The following is a 17,658-nucleotide window of genomic DNA, read 5'->3' as shown; positions in this document are numbered from 1 at the left end:
AAAAATGTACCCACTGTTACACCATGAGTCATTTTGCTGCTTGCCAGAACTCAGTGAAAAAGAGTGACGTCTTCTTGCTTATTTTTCTTTGGACAAAATTACTTCTATCTACACTATTTCACCTGGATTTTTTTCTCTCTACTTATTTTGTGAGTTGTCAGTGGCAGGACTGTTTCATTATTTGCTGTATAAGAAAGGAAAAAAAGGTTTGTATTTATAGCCTACCAGGAGCTTAAAGTATATAGGCACATAAGCTTTCAAAAGAATGAACAAAACAAAACGTAAATTAGTTTTTCTACAATTTTTAAATGGATTTTGACACTCAGCAGATTGGAACGACTTAGTCTTTTCTCATGATTCACAAGTAGGTCCACTATATACTTTAAAAGAATTAATGAATATATCACCCTGCAGAACACTAATGCATGCATTATTCATTCTGCCTCAGCTTGTTTGAAATGTTTGCATGAAGAGGAACTCTAGTAAGTACTGTTTCATTTCATCACTTACAGTGCCTGCAACCTGACTGCAGTAAAATTTACAGCACTGGGCTCTTGTATGATTAATATACTACTGCCCTAAGAATCTGCTATACTTTTGGTACCATTGCACACATGAGTTTCTGTTGGATACCACTCTTTGTGACTTCACATATCATGAATTTAAAGGTAGCAAATGTTTCCTTAAAGTATGCTTTTAATCTTATATATCAGACATAGGAGACATTCTATGAAATTTGTAGAAGAGCTCCTTTAGAAGAAGTTGATACAATTAGAGCTAAGCAAGAAACCTAAGATTAATCTGCTCATGTCTAGTCATCTGTAATTTAGAGCTAGATAAGCCCCCAAAACAAAAAGACCCATAGGAGTCCTAGACAAGTAAATTAATAAAAACACCCAACGAGGTCTCCCTCACTTAGTTATCAGGCAAAGCAAGGGAGAGGTGGAAACTCACACACTAACCCTGACACCTTCTCTTTGCTCTTCCTCTTGGAATTCCTCATCATGGGAAGTAGAAAGTGGCACCACAAAATCAAACTACTTGGAATGGCTTGCTTGTGGTGGAATCTGCACTGCTCAGAGGACAGAAGGCAAATGGGGAAACAGGATACGAAGCCATAATGCATGTCACTGTCTACCTGCAGCAGTAGCACAGTCCTTTAGGGCATCATTTACCAAATTTGACCAATATGTTTAACTATTAAAACAAAATTAGCAAAAGTTTGTATTATACACTGCTTAATTGTATGTAATTAAGAGTAAACAAGCTCAGTTGTCTCCATTGGTATCTAATATGGTTTTATAATAAACAGACAGAGGCAACCTTTACTTTATATAGTATTAATTTCCCAACAGCAATGAAAAACTGGGACTGAAAACTTCACTGTAGAGTTTTAAGATACAACAGAACTGAGACGACAAAACTTTTTTATAAAAGATGTGATAAAAAGCCAGACATGAAAACACTTGGATTGACTTCTACAAGATCAAATGCACAGAATTTTATAAGATACATGTATTTTCATTTAGAACAAAAAGTTTTGGTTACAAATGAAAATCAGAGCTGATTTTTTACTGGATTATTTTTATACATTTTTTTTCCCCCAGATGATGGGGGGGCAGTTCTGGTTGGGGGGTGGTGGTGCAAGAATGCCATAGCACTTCAGAACAACTCAATACACATGGGAAAAACCTGCTCAACCTGAAGTCATTGGAAGAAGTAGACCTCACTTCACCAAGCCCAAGATGTCATTCTACATCCTAAATACCAGTAAAATTTTAAGAGCTGACAACTAGACAGGAAGCATTTCAGCAGAAAAGAACATTCTGACACTACAGGAAGTCTGTGTTATTAATATTGTAAAGATGACAAGAATATTAAGCTCATGAATTAGGGGATATTTGATATATCTTTAATATATAGCTTATATTATGCATTTTATATATTTTATATTTATTTTACATATTTTGTTATATTGTATATTAATATACTAAGAACATTGTTTATATTTTATTATTTTACATATTTACTAGAAAGATGAAAATTTAGCCAGGAACAGAAAATTGATGGTATAGTGTGCTCTAATAGAGGGTTACCTGCATATACATTGACTCATAAGTGAAAAAGACTTACCAGAGTTCTTTATGGCTTAGTCAAGAGGACACTTGTCTTCCTTTTATTCCAGCCTTTTTATAATGTTGTCAGATGCTGTAGTTGGGACTGACATAACAGACAGGCTGTACACTAGGCATAATTCTGTTTGCACAACACATGACCAGATCAAGTGTAACTACATACGTCAATCCACAGAAGGACAATCAGAATTTGACTGGCGTTGATGTTGCCCATGCATTTTTTCAAGCTGTTCCTTAGCTAGATATTCTGTAGTGACTGGTCACCAACTCAAGAAGAGAATACTTCCTCTTGGGTTTTGTTCCTTTCTGTCTTTTCTCTCTCTTTTTTTTTTTTTTGGCTGCATCTTTCCTTTTCTTTCCTTTCTCTGCCTTTGATGTATCTTTCTCTACATCCACATTTTCATCTTTAAGACAAGCCTACAAATGTACAGAAGATCAAAAGCACTGTTGTGAAAACCACATTTCTCTGTTGACTCAAACTCATGGTGCAAGTCAATGCTAATGCTACAAAGGGGATGGAGATCAGCATGGTAGTGGCAGAAATAGGACCTTCCTGATGGCTGTCTCATGGTTACATATTATAGGAAAAGCCAACATCTAAACCCCACTTAAGAAGCATTATAGGGTAACATAGGCAAAAGTCAGCTATAAGCATCTTGCGCTCCAATATAACAAGATGTCACTTCAAATTAACCTCTCAATTTTCAGATGAAAAAGCACAAGGCAGAGAAAGAAAAATTCTGCTGCCTGTGGTCACCTAGGCACCATTTCCACATCCACAACAGACAGACACACAAACTATTTTCTCTGATGCCAGACTAATTTCTTATATATATTTATGTGAAAAAAGTGACATCCAGTGGCTGGTAGAGTCAATTACTATTAAACTCTCAAGCCAGGTGCTCCAGCATCTGTATCTTTCTTCCTCCCTTCTGCTCCCTGCTTACTCCAAGTGCCCATAGCAAGTCAACCAGCTTTTCTATCTGAAGGGAACTGCTTCAGGACCCTCACTGAAAAAAATCACAAGGGAGAATTGACACAAGAATTAGGGAGGTAGACAGGAACCCCAGATCACATTTAAATGAGAATTTTGATGTTCAGGTTTGTAGTGGCATTTGACCACAAAGCCATTTATGTTGAAGTTTGTTTTAATCCTCAAAAAAGCAAAACAAAACTTTATTTCCTGAAGGTACTCCAACAAAATTTGCTACCTATCTGTGATATACATCAAATAAAGTGCTACACAGAATACTCTCAAAAAGCACACATTAACAGATGAATTGAGTAGGCACATTTAGAAATTGTTTCTGAAAAATCCCAGCAAGACTCTGCTAGGACTGGGAAAGGGAACACAGAAGCAGCGTTAGACATTTTTCCTGGGTAATATTGTTACAAATATCTGATATCCAATGGTACTTTTGTACTTATAAACTACATTCAACCTCATTTTTATGAGCTCAAAAATCATGCATTTCCATACTGACTGGCTTGGCATAGATAATGTTACATAAAGACCTAGGAAATCATCTCCTTAATCTGTTTTTACTGAACACTTTTCACAATAACATCATATGGGCAGAATTTATACACCACGGAAGATGGGGCTGGGCAGATCTCCAACCTGGACACACTGGAATGATTCCAAGAAAATGAGAGATCTCCTATAAGAGTCTCAAGCATAAGGCCCAGTCACAGCATCTGGGACTTACCATACCTTACTGTTGTTCTTACAATTGATATCAGAACTAACTGAAAAAGAACACAGCACAGAAAAGAAGCTAGGATCCCATCAAAAGGTAGCCACTGACCATTTGTGTCATAGGAAAAGCTGCTAGAATTAATATATTCCATGATTACCAAACAGCTTTAGGATAGCAGGCATTTATTTTATTTCATTACCAATGAACAAGACAGACTGGAATCCAGTTAAGTAATAAGAGAATGCACTAAACTATGTGATTCTGTAACAGATTGAAATATTTTAGTTAATTTTAAAGAAATATTTGATAAATATTCAAACCAAGTACCCTGGCCTCAAAGGCATCAAATGCTAGAAAAAAACAATACAGTATTTTAAAAACTTTGCCTTTTTTTTTCTACCTTGAAATATCCTCTATACCTGTTCAACATGCATGCACAACTTCCTATATTTGCTGTAGCTTACTTAGAGCAAGACGCTTCAGGTTTTGCTGTGTTAATAGTAAGAATTTAAAATAGAATGCGTTATCTAAGAATTTTCAAGATTTTAGGATTTAAAATGAGAAGGCTAACAACCATTGCTGCCAAAGAAAAATAGGCAGTCATATAAGAATAAATGCAAAAAACCCACACCAGATGATAGCTTTAATACCACATTAATATTTAATATTTTTAGCTCCCATATCAATAAGAAATTTTAGAAGGTACAGGTTTGCCTGACATGCCACAGAAAACAAGCTTTGTAAGAAGAAATAATGTAAGACCAAATGATATAACTGGGAAAAGAACCAAACAAGCTTTCAGGCTGACACAGCCTTCGAGGCTGAGAACAAGGCCATTTCCAACTAGAAGAAGAAAATGAGGTCTGAAAAACATGTCTATTCTTTTCTTGGCTAACTCAGTTGCCTAATAAAAAAGATGTCAACTCTCCCTTTCATTTTTAGTCTGTTATGACAACAATAAACCACCAAGTGACAGAGCGGCTCTGGTGGGCACCTGGCACCCAGCCAGGGTCAACCCGCCACAGCTTATTTTGTGGTGCCCAACGTGGGGCTCAAGACAACGGCAGTTTTGTATTGTGTGCTATAGTTATAGTAGTTATTTAGTGGCAAGCTCTTGTGTGGGTCATGGAGTTTGTTGGCTGCACCGCTTATCTCTTTATTTTGCTGAGCTTGGGAACATGCTAATACAAATAACGGCTATGTGCTTTGCCCTAGCATTAATGGCCTTGCTGTGCTCAGGGAGCTATCTTGTGGAGAAGATGAGGGAATACATCTCCCTCTCCCTACCCAGGATTGATGTGGATGGTTTTATTATGCAGGGTCCCGAGGTCCTTGCTCACCCTTATGTGAGCTGTTTAATACTACTAATTAATACTGTTGGCATATTATGGGTTTTGTGGAATCTGGTCTCATCCTGGTGTAAGAGAAGACAACTTTTGGGTGAGGCGTTACTGAAATGTAATTTCCCATAAATTGGGACGTTACACCTGAACAGGCAAGCAACCCTGGCAAACTAACTGACGCGCTACCTGATAGAAGGGTGCCTTGCCTACTCCAATGAAAACCAACAGCTTCTAGCACTGTACTGGGGCCTGTCCTGTGCCTATCGAGCCACAGTTCAGTATTCTCAGAGGACTGTGGTTGAAGCAGGGACCCAAACAACAACAACTACAGTAATTGCCCCAGTAGTGATAAAGAAACAGTGGACAAGGAGAACAATGGGTCCATATCATCAATTAGTAAGGGAGAAGGAAGAAGAGGAAAGGTTTGATCAAGAAGCCGGTCCTTCCACAAAGAAATTGGAGGAAAGAGTGAGAGAATTCAGACAGGAAGTGGAAACTACCCAGTCCCTGACCTCATCAGAACTTCGAGACATGCAGAAAGATTACAGCTGCCAGCCAGGTGAGCGGATTGCTGCCTGGCTGCTCTGATGCTGGGATAATGGGGCCGACGGTCAACAACTGGAAAGTAAGGAAGCCCAACAGCTGGGATCCCTTGCTAGAAACCGGGGAACTGAGAGAGGAATTGGAAAAGAGGCAGAAATTTGCAGCCTCTGGAGACAGCTCCTCTCAAGTGTGAGGGCAAGATATCCATTCAAGGAAGATCTTGTGAACTCCCCAGGAAAGTGGACTACCACAGATGAAGGCATCCAGTACCTGAGAGAAGGAGCAATACTGGAAGTCATCTACAGTGATCTAGACGATGACAAGGTCCCCAAAGATCCAGAGGATGTCCTATGCACACAGGCCATGTGGAGGAAGGTGATTCAAAGTGCCCCAGCATCATCGCTTGGCAGTGATGTATTGCCTGGATATGGACACACCAACTGTGGAGAGAGTGTCTTCTTGGCTCCAAAACTTTGAAGAAAAATCTCTGTCCCTCCTCATCCCTACAGGCCAGCACCTCGTCTGTCAGGGGCACCCTAGGAAGTCAGTCCCCTCCTGCCCCGGTCAGAGGGAAAGGGAGCCCCAGGTGCATGCCGCATGGCGCACTCTGGTTCTTCCTGCGTGACCAGGGGGAGGACATGAGGAAATGGGATGGTGAACCCACCTTTAAGCTGGAAGCCTGGGTACGCAAACTGAGAGGGAAGACAGCTGTTAAGAAGGGGCCACCCAAGAAGGTTGTCAGCTTAGTTGCTGTAGAGACACAAGAAGGCAATCAGTGATCTCCCAGGCACAGAAGAAGAACTGAGATCACCTCTCCTGATCCTGGTGAGGAGACTTCTGGTCTGGCACTGAAAGGGTCAGACTGTGAATACTCTGACCAGCAACAGGAATAGAGGGTCCCTGCCTTCAGCCAGGAGGAGGAAAGGGATGACTAGGTATACTGGACTGTGTGGACTCGATGGCCTGGCACATCAGACCCACAGAAGTATAAGGCTTTGGTAGACACTGGTGCACAGTGTACGCTGGTGCCATCAGGGTATAGAGGCACAGAACCCATCTGGATCTCTGGAGTGACAGGAGAATGCCAACAATTGTCCGTACTGGAGGCTGAGGTGAGCTTAACAGGGGGCAAGTGGGAAAAGCACCCCATTGTGACTGGCCCAGAGGCCCCTTGTATCCTTGGCATAGACTACCTCAGGAGAGGGTACTTCAAGGACCCAAAGGGGTACCGATGGGCTTTTGGTGTAGCCACTGTGAACACAGAGAAGATTAAACAGTTATCTACCCTGCCTGGCCTCTCAGAAGATCCCTTCATTGTGGGACTGCTGAGAGTTGAAGAATGGCAGGTGCCAATTGCTACTAGGACAGTGCACCGGCAGCAATATCACACAAACTGAGACTCCCTGGCTCCCATCCGTGAGCTGATCAACTGGAGAGCCAAGGAGTGATCAGCAAGACTCACTCACCTTTTAATAGTCCCATATGGCCAGTGCAAAAGTCTAATGGAGAGTGGAGGTTAACAGTAGACTATCGGGGCCTGAACAAAGTCACATCACCACTGAGTGCTGCTGTACTAGACATGCTAGAGCTCCAATACGAACTGGAGTCAAAGGCAGCCAAGTGGTATGCCACAATTGACATCGCTAATGCATTTTTCTCAATTCCTTTGGCAGCAGAATGCAGGCCACAGTTTGCTTTCACATGGAGGGGTGTCCAATACACCTGGAATCGACTGCCCCAGGGGTGGAAACACAGCTCCACCATTTGTCATGGACTAATCCAGACTGCACTGGAAAAGGGTGATGCCCCTGAACATCTACAATACATCGATGACATCATCGTGTGGGGCAACAAGGCAGAAGAAGTGTTTGAGAAGGGAAAAAGAATGATTCAGATTCTTCTGAAAGCTGGTTTCACCATAAAGAAAAGCAAGGTTAAGGGACCTGCACAGGATATTCAGCTCTTGGGAATAAAATGGCAGGATGGACACCGTCATGTGCCTATGGATGTGATCAACAAGATAGCAACTATGTCTCCACCAGCTACCAAGAAGGAAACACAAGCTTTCCTAGGCCTTGTGGGATTCTGGAGAATGCATGTTCCAGGTTATAGTCAGCTTGTGAGCCCTCTCTGTCGAGTAACCTGAGAGAAGAACTATTTTGAGTGGGGCCCTGAGCAACAACAAGCCTTTGAGCATATCAAAGAGGAGACAGCTCGTGCAGTAGCTCTTGGGCCTGTCTGGACAGAACCAGCTGTGCAAAATGTACTCTACACTGCAGCTGGAGAGCATGGTCTTACCTGGAGACTCTGGCAGAAAACATCAGGAGAAACCCAAGGTCAACCATTAGGGTTTTGGAGCCGGGGGTATCGAGGATCAGAAGCCCACTACACCCTGACTGAAAAAAGAGATACTAGCAGCATATGAGGGGGTTCGAGCTGCTTCAGAAGTTGTTGGTACAGAAGCATATCTCCTCTTGGCATCGCAATTGCCCGTGCTACACTGGATGTTCAAAAGAAACATTCCCTCTACACATCACGCAACCAGCGCTACGTGGAGTAAGTGAGTAGCGTTGATCATGCAACGAGCTTGACTGGGGAAACCCAACCACCCAGGAATCCTGGAAGAGATCATGGCCAGAAGGCAGAGATCTTGGAGCATTGCCTGAGGAGGTGGCTTGTGCCCAAGAGGCACCACCATATAATGAGTTATCAGAAGATGGAAGGTGTTATGTTTTGTTTACTGATGGATCCTGTCGTGTGGTAGGAAATCGTCAAAAGTGGAAAGCTGCTGTGTGGAGTCCCACACAACAAGTCGTTGAGGCCACTGAAGGAAAAGGTGAGTCAAGTCAGTTTGCAGAAGTGAAAGCCATCCAACTAGCCCTAGAGATTGCTGAACAAGAAAAGTGGCCAGTACTTTATCTCTATACTGACTCCTGGATGGTGGCTAATGCCCTATGGGGATGGCTACAGCAGTGGAAGAAGACCAATTGGCAGCACAGGAGTAAACCCATCTGAGCTGCTGCATTGTGGCAGGACATCACTGGTAGAAAACAGGTAGAAAACATCACTCTAAAGGTACGTCACGTAGATGTTCACATGCCCAAAAGCCGCGCCATTGAAGAACATAGAAACAATGAACAAGTAGACAAGGCTGCCAAAATTGAAATAGCTCAGGTGGACCTGGACTAGGAGTATAAGGGTGAGCTACTTGTAGCTCGATGGGCCCATGAAACATCGGGACATCTAGGGAGAGATGCAACATACAGATGGGCTCATGATCGAGGGGTGGACCTGACCATGGAGGCCATCACACAGGTCACCCATGAATGTGAAACATGTGCCACAATCCAGTGAGCCACACGACTAAAGTCTCCCTGGAACAGAGGGCAGTGGCTGGGTTTTTGATATGGTGAGGCCTGGCAAATTGATTATATTGGACCACTGCCACAAACATGCCAAGGCAAGCGCTACATACTCACCATGGTGGAAACAACTACCGGTTGGCTAGAAACATACCCTGTAAACCATGCCACTGTCTGAAACACCATCTTAGGCCTTGAAAAGCAAATTCTGTGGCGACATGGTACCTCAGAAAGAATTGAATCAGACAATGGGACTTATTTCTGAAGTAACCTCAAACTCCTGGGCAAAGAAATATGGCATTGACTGGGTGTATCACATCCCCTATCACCCACAAGCCTCTGGAACAATTGAGAGATATAATGGACTGTTAAAGACTATGTTGAGAGCGTTGGGTAATGGGGCATGGAAGCACTGGGATATAAATTTAGCAGAAGCCACTTGGCTGGTTAACACCAGAGGATCTGCTAACCATCCTGGTCCTGCCCAAACAGAACCCCTACATACTGTGGGAGGAGATAAGGTCCCCATAGTGCACATAGGGAAGTGGCTGGGGAAGGCCATGTGGATTGCTCCTCCCATGGGAAAAGGCAAACCCATTCATGGTATTGTCTTTGCTCAAGGACCTGGGTATACTTGGTGGATAATGCAGAAGGATGGGGAGAACCGGTGTGTGCCTCAAGGAGATTTAACCTTGGGGGAAAAATAATCTGTGATGTGAGCTGTATGTTGTAGGAAGCAATGTAGCAGGAATGACCTGAACCGATGAAGACTGAGCTTTGCAAGGAACCAGGCAAGTGCAATGATGACTCAAACCAAGCCAGTGTTGGCACCCAACAATCAAACATACTGCTTCTCCTGTCCTGAATACCCATCTGGACAGATGGGGCCCAAATCATAGCCTGTTTGTGAACACCTGGAGGAGTGGAAGAAGCCCATGGAACGGGAGAGTAATATCTATCTGTTAAAGGACAGAGGACAGTACTTAATGAGAATATATAAATCTTTATGTTGGGTATAAAGATGGTTTAAGTATGTAGTTTAAGTTGTAAGTGTTGGTAAGAAGGGATTTCAGTAATGAGAATTAAATACAATGGGATGGTTAGAAGATATATATATATACGTGTACTAAATTATGTGGGACCTGAGCATGACGCAAATGATATGGAATAAGGGGTGGAGATTGTATTGGGTCTGGCTGAGATGGAGTTAATTTTCCCCATAGCAGCCCTCATAGTGCTGGACTTTGTATTGATAGCTGGAAGGGTGTTGATAACACACCAGTGTTTTGGCTGCTGCTGAGTGGTGCTCGAGCAGCATCAAGGCTGTCTCTTGGGAGAGGACATAGCCAGGACAACTGATCCAGACTGACCAAAGAGATATTCCATACCATGTGACCTCTGCTCAGTAATAAAAGCTAGGAGAAAGGAGGAGGAAGCAGGGGGGCATTTGTTGTTTTACTGTGTTTGTCCTCTGAAGAAACCACTGCACGTCCTGGGGCCCTGCTTCCCAGGGGGTGGCTGGACATCGCTGCTGATGGGAAGTAGAGAATAAAATGGTTTTGTTTTCCTTTTGCTTTTCTGTGCATGGCCTTTGCTTCTGCTTTCATTAAACTGTCCTTATCTTGAACCACAAGCCTTTCATTATCACTCCCCCTCCTCAGCTGGACAGGGGAGAGGAAATATAGAGCAGCTTTGGTGGACACCTGGCATCCAGCCAGGGTCAACCCACCACAGCTTATTTTGTGGCAACTCATATTCCACATCCTGAACCTTTACATAGTGCTTGGGGTTACAAAGATCCCAACTCCTCTTGTAAAGCAGAGGTATTACCTTCACAGGGCAGTCATGAGGCAAACCAGAACTCTCCTCCTCATAGTATCATAGAATCATAGAATTGTCAAGGTTGGAAAAGACCCTTAAGATCATCGAGTCCAACCGTTAACCTAACACTGCCAAGTCCATCTATACCATGTCCTCGAGCACCACATCTATCCGTTCTTTAAATACCTCCAGGGATGGAGACTCAACCACTTCCCTGGGTAGCCTGTTCCAATGCTTGACCACCCTCTCGGTGAAGAAGTTTTTCCTAATGTCTAACCTAAACCTCCCCTGGCGCAGCTTGAGGCTGTTTCCTCTCATCCTATCACTCGTTACTAGGGAGAAGAGACCGACCCCCACCTCCCTACAACCTCCTTTCAGGGAGTTGTAGAGAGCAATAAGGTCTCCCCTCAGCCTCCTCTTCTCCAGACTAAACAACCCCAGTTTCCTCAGCCGCTCCTCATAAGACTTGTGCTCCAGACCCCTCACCAACTTCGTTGCCCTCCTCTGGACACGCTCCAGCACCTCGATGTCCTTCTTGTAGTGAGGGGCCCAAAACTGAACACAGTACTCGAGGTGCAGCCTCACCAATGCCGAGTACAGGGGCAAACAGACAGAGTATCAAACCTTCCCTGGGACACAAAGGTCTGAATCATACTGTTCTTTAAAGGGGCTTCCTTTTAAATCATCCCTTATTTTGGACTCAAAAAAAAAAAGTCTTTTCTACACAAGAAATACAATCCAGTAAGGGGATAATGGTTTGTTTTATCTGTACTTTAATCAGAAAACATGAATTTCATATTTCATAGATAAAAATATCAACATTTACATTTCTTATATTCCTCTATTTTGACAGCTTGTGAATACTGACATAAATTACAAATAATTCCTATTAGGAGCACTCAAATTTGTGGATACAGCGTCAGATGCAAGCTAGATAAAAGTATCTACTTGTATTTTCATTTTGATGAAACTTTAATATACAAAACCCAAAATTTTCACACACACACACAAAAAAAAAAGCTGCTTTAGATGCCCAGTTCCTATTTGTCTCTGTTCCATTCCTATTATCTTTGTATTCAACACAATTTAATACTTGCAAACCATGGTAATTTTTTTTTGTGTTTCCATTCCTATTAATCATGTGTCCTGGTTTCAGCTGGGATAGAGTTAATTTTCTTCCCAGTAGCTGGCACAGTGCTGCGTTTTGGATTTAGGATGAGAACAATGTTGATAACACACTGATGTTTTAGTTGTTGCTAAGTAGTGTTTATACTAGTCAAGGACTTTTCAGCTTCCCACGCTCTGCCAGGTGCACAAGAAGCTGGGAGGGAGCACAGCCAGGACAGCTGACCCAGACTGGCCAAAGGGCTATTCCATACCGTATGATGTCATGTTCAGTATATAAACTGGGGGAGTTGGCCGGGGGGCAGTAATCGCTGCTTGGGGACTGGCTTCGTGTCGGTCAGCGGGTGGTGAGCGGTTGCATCACTTGTTTTTCCTGAGTTTTATTCCTCTCTTTTTTATTGTTTTCCTTTTCACTACAATTTATTATTATTATTATTTTATTTCAATTATTAAACTGTTCTTATCTTAACCCACGAGTTTTCTCACTTTTGCCCTTCCGATTCTCTCCCCATCCCACTGGGAGGGGGAGGGGGAGCGAGCGACTGTGTGGTGCTTAGTTGCTGGCTGGGGTTAAACCACGACATCATGGCCACCCCCTCCAACATAAAATGCAGACAATTAAGAAAATAACCGAAAGTAATTTTCACCCACAAAATGAACCCAATAAAAGTTATACTGCAAGTTCATCAGAGTAATCCCCAAACCAATTACAACTATTCTTAAAAGAGCCATGTGGGAAGCAATTTTTGGAGCTAAATAGACAAGAGGGAGTTGATATTACTTCTGCTTGGAAATGGAAAAATGTTAATGAATTTAAAATCTGGCGAAATGCTTCAGTATTCCCTGCAAAGAACATAAGTCTTCAGGTATGATAAACAATGTCAAACTGATCGCAACCTGAGCTACTTACCTAAGAATATATTAGGTTAGGACAGGGAAGTCTAGCTGAGAGTCAAATCAGTATATTTTGAAGATTAAAAAAAGATACTGGTTGAAAACTAAGGCTCAAATACTGACTTTTGCACCTCACCAACATGCTTTTTTTGAGGAGGCAAAAAAGCATTGCCTGTGGGAACAATTCTAACAAAACATCTCAAAGACATATCTTCCAAATACTAGAACTTATTTCTGAATTAAATAGACAAATAAGCTAAAATGCTTTTACAGCTATTTGCAGTGAGAAGTTATCTTATTCGTGGAAGGATTTGGTATGGGGTTATTGACAACTAATGGTAGAATACAGCCTAACAAAACACAAAACCAACATGGTAGAAGTCTGGAGACTATGTGTGTTCCAAGTTCTAGTTGGTAAAAGATCCAGCTTTCTTCTTTTTCTTTTTAAGAGCTGACAATTTTAAAGGCAATTATTTTGAGAAGAGTGCATGCACAGAAACAATGTGTTGCTAAGGCTACTACTTTTTTTTTTTTTTAAATGGTTGCTGTTTGTAAGCCATTGTACATTTTCTGAGATGGAAGGATATCACATCCGTTCAAACACCGAGATTTAACTGTTCAGCCCAAAGCCACAGAGCTGATCCCTGAATAGAGTGCAACAGAATCAATTGTTACAGAAGTCAAACTCACCCCCTCTTGAAAATTTCCTCATTGCTCATGTCATCAACAGAGGACATAAAGCTTCAGATGCCTCCTTCTTGTCCGGAGGGGTACACTGCAATTCATCAGGGAGACCAATCTGCAGAACAACCAATGCAAGTCTTTTTACCTCCAATGTTACACCATTTGTTAAACTGAACTCTGAACTGTATTTTGGTCTTCGCTGTCACCTCAGCTTTACCCCAGCATTGTTTTGCTCAACCTTTTATTAAAATCCATTTTAATAATTCCGGTTTAATCTGAGGAATTGCAACATGTGTCTAACATGAGGACTATGGTAATCTCAAGGTAATACACTAGGGTATGTTTCCAAACTAAAACTGAAGTTTCTCATTCATATCATCTCCCATTCAGGCCATATTCACTCTACTCAGATTTTTAATGAACATAAGGAATTTACAGCTACCTTAAAAGAGCAAATGAGCAGGTTTATGTTTGAAAAGAAATGTTAGAAAGGTCAGTAGAGTAACATTTTAGGACCAACCACAATGATCAGTCTACAGCAGAGATGGGAAGATGCCTCTCTTTTCTAGCTTGATAACAGAGTTATAGATACAGGACAATAAGGTGGAGCTACTGTATGGTTTCCTGTAAGATCAACTCCACAAAAAAATGCAAAGGTGACCACCTCCTTCAGAGGACAACAGAAATTAGACCCCTCAGCAAGAGTTTGCATTTAAATACCAAATGCCATAACAATTTCACACAAACCAAAAAAGGAATGAGTAGGTAAAAAGGCAACAGATACCTACTCTTGCTCCATTGCCCTGCAGAAAAAAAATGGTTCTGAGGTCTACAGACAAAATTCAGCAGCTTTATGGATAACTTTAACACTGTTCACAAATCTAATTGACCAGGTAGAAAGAGTGGTTTATGATATCTCTGAAAGTTTAAGAAAAGACGTCAATATTACATCAGGAATATAACATGAAAATTATAGCAATACTTAGCACATTGCACTATGTTGATTACACTTCTCTGGTTTTAAAATTCAAGTATAATTGGATCACATCATATCTTATGCTTCACTAAATTAATATTCAGTGGATACATTTGGGAACAGAATGCTGATGAAAAATAAGGACTGTTGATGTGCCTATAAATTAGAGAAGACCCAACTTCCTGTGTTGTGTCTGCACATTAACAAATCCACCATAAAACACTTGAAAACTTAAGTTCATTGTACCATGACCTATGACAACAATGAGCTTCTGAGAATGTAAAATCAGAAAACCAAATGGTTTTTTCTATCCACATCTGTAATATTTTAATAGGGAGAATGGGCAACTTCTAGTTATTACTGCATGAGACAGCTTTAACATCTGCTTGAGCTTTTTATGTTCACTAGCTGTTAGTTTTCATCCTGCTAGGGATTTTTTAAGTTATGGGTTAGACTGACCATGTAATAGAATAACTTAATTTCATGCTGTGCTAGAGTTCAACCACAACCTTCTTTCAGAAGATACTCCTTACTGAGTGTGAAGCCTCCTCAGCCCTTTTGTCCTCCAGTTCTTTTGTTGCTTCCTTCCTTTAATAGGGAAAGGGTTGGATAATAACCAGTTTTATGGGTTTTGTCAACAAGGGACAGGAAAAGAAGTTCAAGATACACATAAGGCCTTTTCCTGGTCTCATGCCTAATTGCGAAACATCACACTGTTAGTAAATGTTATATTCAGCACATATAACAGAAGTGCATCATGTATAATCTTATTTTCAAAGCTATATTTACATGTGAATTAAAGTTCTGATCTTTGCAGCATGACTACTGTACTTCTGACATACAATTTCTTCCACATCTTGTCTGACCCACTTCGATCCTATTTTCAAAATGTGTAACAGACATTTTATACCTCTTGTTCACATAATGTCCAAGACAGCTCTAGTTGGTAAATAAGGTTTAATAGTTATTTTCTATATCCTTGTCTAACTAGAACTGCTTTGCAGAAGTACAATCTACAGAGCTGAAAAAAGTGTCAAGAGGTATGAATTTAAAAATTAGCAATGTAGAATTGAGAGCGCCATTTCTCTAACAAACAAGTAAAACTGTGTATTAATTTGTGTGTGCTGTGCAGAAAATTGGACTACAGAGTGCCAGGTTTCAGAGTGATGTACAGGGCTACATGCAGTCTTAGAGTATATGGAGAAAAATAAAACTGATCAACTGTCATTAAGGGAAGCATGCAAACTACCTATGCATATGTTCAGTTGAAGAGTACGATCCCCCTCATTTTCAGGGGAATCTGTCTCCAGGTAAAAGTGAAATAGAGAAAGCAGAACAGTTGTCATGTTTCCTCTAACATTTTTTTCCTTCACTCTCTTCTCATTAGCTAACATTTCTCATTATCTTTACAACTGGAGAAAAAGTTCTTACCTTAGAAGTCATTATGATGATTACCCTGGAATAAGGGCTATAAATTAGTCTCTTAATTTCACAAGTAATACTTTAATGTTTTAGGACTGTTTTTGCTACTTCAAAACATCACCCTTTTGGAAATTTGGAGCTTTGAATATTACTAAGCTCATTTATGAAAATGTGCAAATACATATCTTCCTTTCAGAAAGAACCATGTATCACATTAGACTAACACAGTTACTATAATATATCCTCTGGACAGCTAGAGAGCAGTTGGATTATACAAGTCATTACCATTTTTAAATTTTTTTTTTAAACCACCCCACACTAGTGATATTGTTAGAACAATACTCATTGCAAGTCTCATTAAATGAGTATTTGAACTGCACTGCTTAGGTACAGAAGAGAGTGACCAGATCTCCCAGTATTCAAATTCCTTCCTGTAAAGTTTTCCTGCAGAATTTGAAAGCCTACACAAAAGCATACATGTGTCAGTGGAGCAAAAAGTTTTTTTTTTTTTGGTGGGGTTTTTTTGTATTTTTTGTAAATTTAAATTTTAAGTTAACTTATTACAAATAATTAAGCCCTAGAATGGAAGAAAGTGAATTACACCATCTAATCTCTCTCTCATGCTCTGGACATCTGGCAGTCTACCTTAGCAGTTATTTTGGCACAATAGAGAAAAACCTGGCAAACAAGGCACTCTGTACTGATATGAAATCCACCCCTATATGTTTGAGGGTGTTTACTGTGGACTACCTCTAACCTGGTCCTGCAGACTGAATGTTCATTCACAGCTCTAACGCATCTTCTAGCTTAGTTTCAAAAGAATCCAAGTTTGTGTGCTCCAAGACTGCTCTGCAATAGAAACCAAAACATAGCAAGTCGGGGGGAACAACAACAGCCACCCCACCCAAAAAAAACCCACCTCTCTGATTCACTCCAAAAGCCAACTTTTTATTCAAACTAAAATGCAAAAGTAGGTTCAGTCCCCAATTTCCCCTACATGAATGGACCAGAATCACATGCTTGCTACAAGGGACTGACATAGCAGGATATGTATGACTCACTAGATTATGATATGGTTTCTAAAACTCCAGACTAAAGCAAGAGTTTGAGAAACTGATTGACAGATTAACAGATCACATAACTGCAAACTGATCATTTTGTAATCAGTTAAATTCCCCTACTTATAAGAAGTTACAAAGCCAATGTACCAGCACAAAACAAAACTTCATACTTTTTAGGACAGAAAGTAAACAGTGTATTTGCTAGAAATAGCAGCTTTTACAAAGTTAGAATTTAATTTCTGATCTGAGTAATAAGTCACTGGCTCAAGAAGGGCAAGGGGGAGGACAGGGAAACAATAGATCACACAGCCTAACCTTGACCCTGGGAAAGTTACATAGCCAACTCTCCTGGGAACTTCATGAAAGACAAGGTGACTAGGAACAGGCAGCACGATTTTACATGGGTAAATCATGCCTGACCAACCTGACTGCCTTCTACAGTGAGATGGCTGACCCTGTGGACACAGGAAGAGCAACAGATGTTGCATACCCTGATTTTAGCGAGGCCTTTGACAAGGTTTCCCACAGTTTCCAGGCACATCAGTGACATATAGTTTGCACAGGTGGAATATTGACTAGATGGAAAACTAGC

General features: G+C 41.1%; 1 protein-coding gene across 2 annotated transcripts in view; it reads right to left on the bottom strand.

Annotated features, from left to right (window-relative positions):
• The window catches only part of LOC104013860 (NAD(P) transhydrogenase, mitochondrial-like), a 97,165-nt gene that overhangs the window by 18,273 nt on the left and 61,234 nt on the right, over positions 1 to 17,658 (bottom strand). Inside the window, exon 21 of one of the 2 annotated variants that reach the window (XM_087760365.1) lies at positions 13,614 to 13,722. In XM_087760365.1, coding sequence (XP_087616491.1) covers positions 13,647 to 13,722 — 76 coding nt within the window. In that variant the 3' untranslated portion in view covers positions 13,614 to 13,646. Of the gene's footprint in view, positions 1 to 11,762; positions 13,723 to 17,658 lie in introns of those variants that run through there. The other variant, XR_015705360.1, reaches the window with a different exon arrangement.

This window comes from Nipponia nippon, unplaced genomic scaffold (genome assembly GCF_047370975.1).
Source record: "Nipponia nippon isolate SJK-2023a ecotype South Korea unplaced genomic scaffold, ASM4737097v1 scaffold_22, whole genome shotgun sequence".
Lineage (NCBI taxonomy): Eukaryota > Metazoa > Chordata > Aves > Pelecaniformes > Threskiornithidae > Nipponia > Nipponia nippon.
This window is presented reverse-complemented; position numbering and strand designations above follow the sequence as displayed.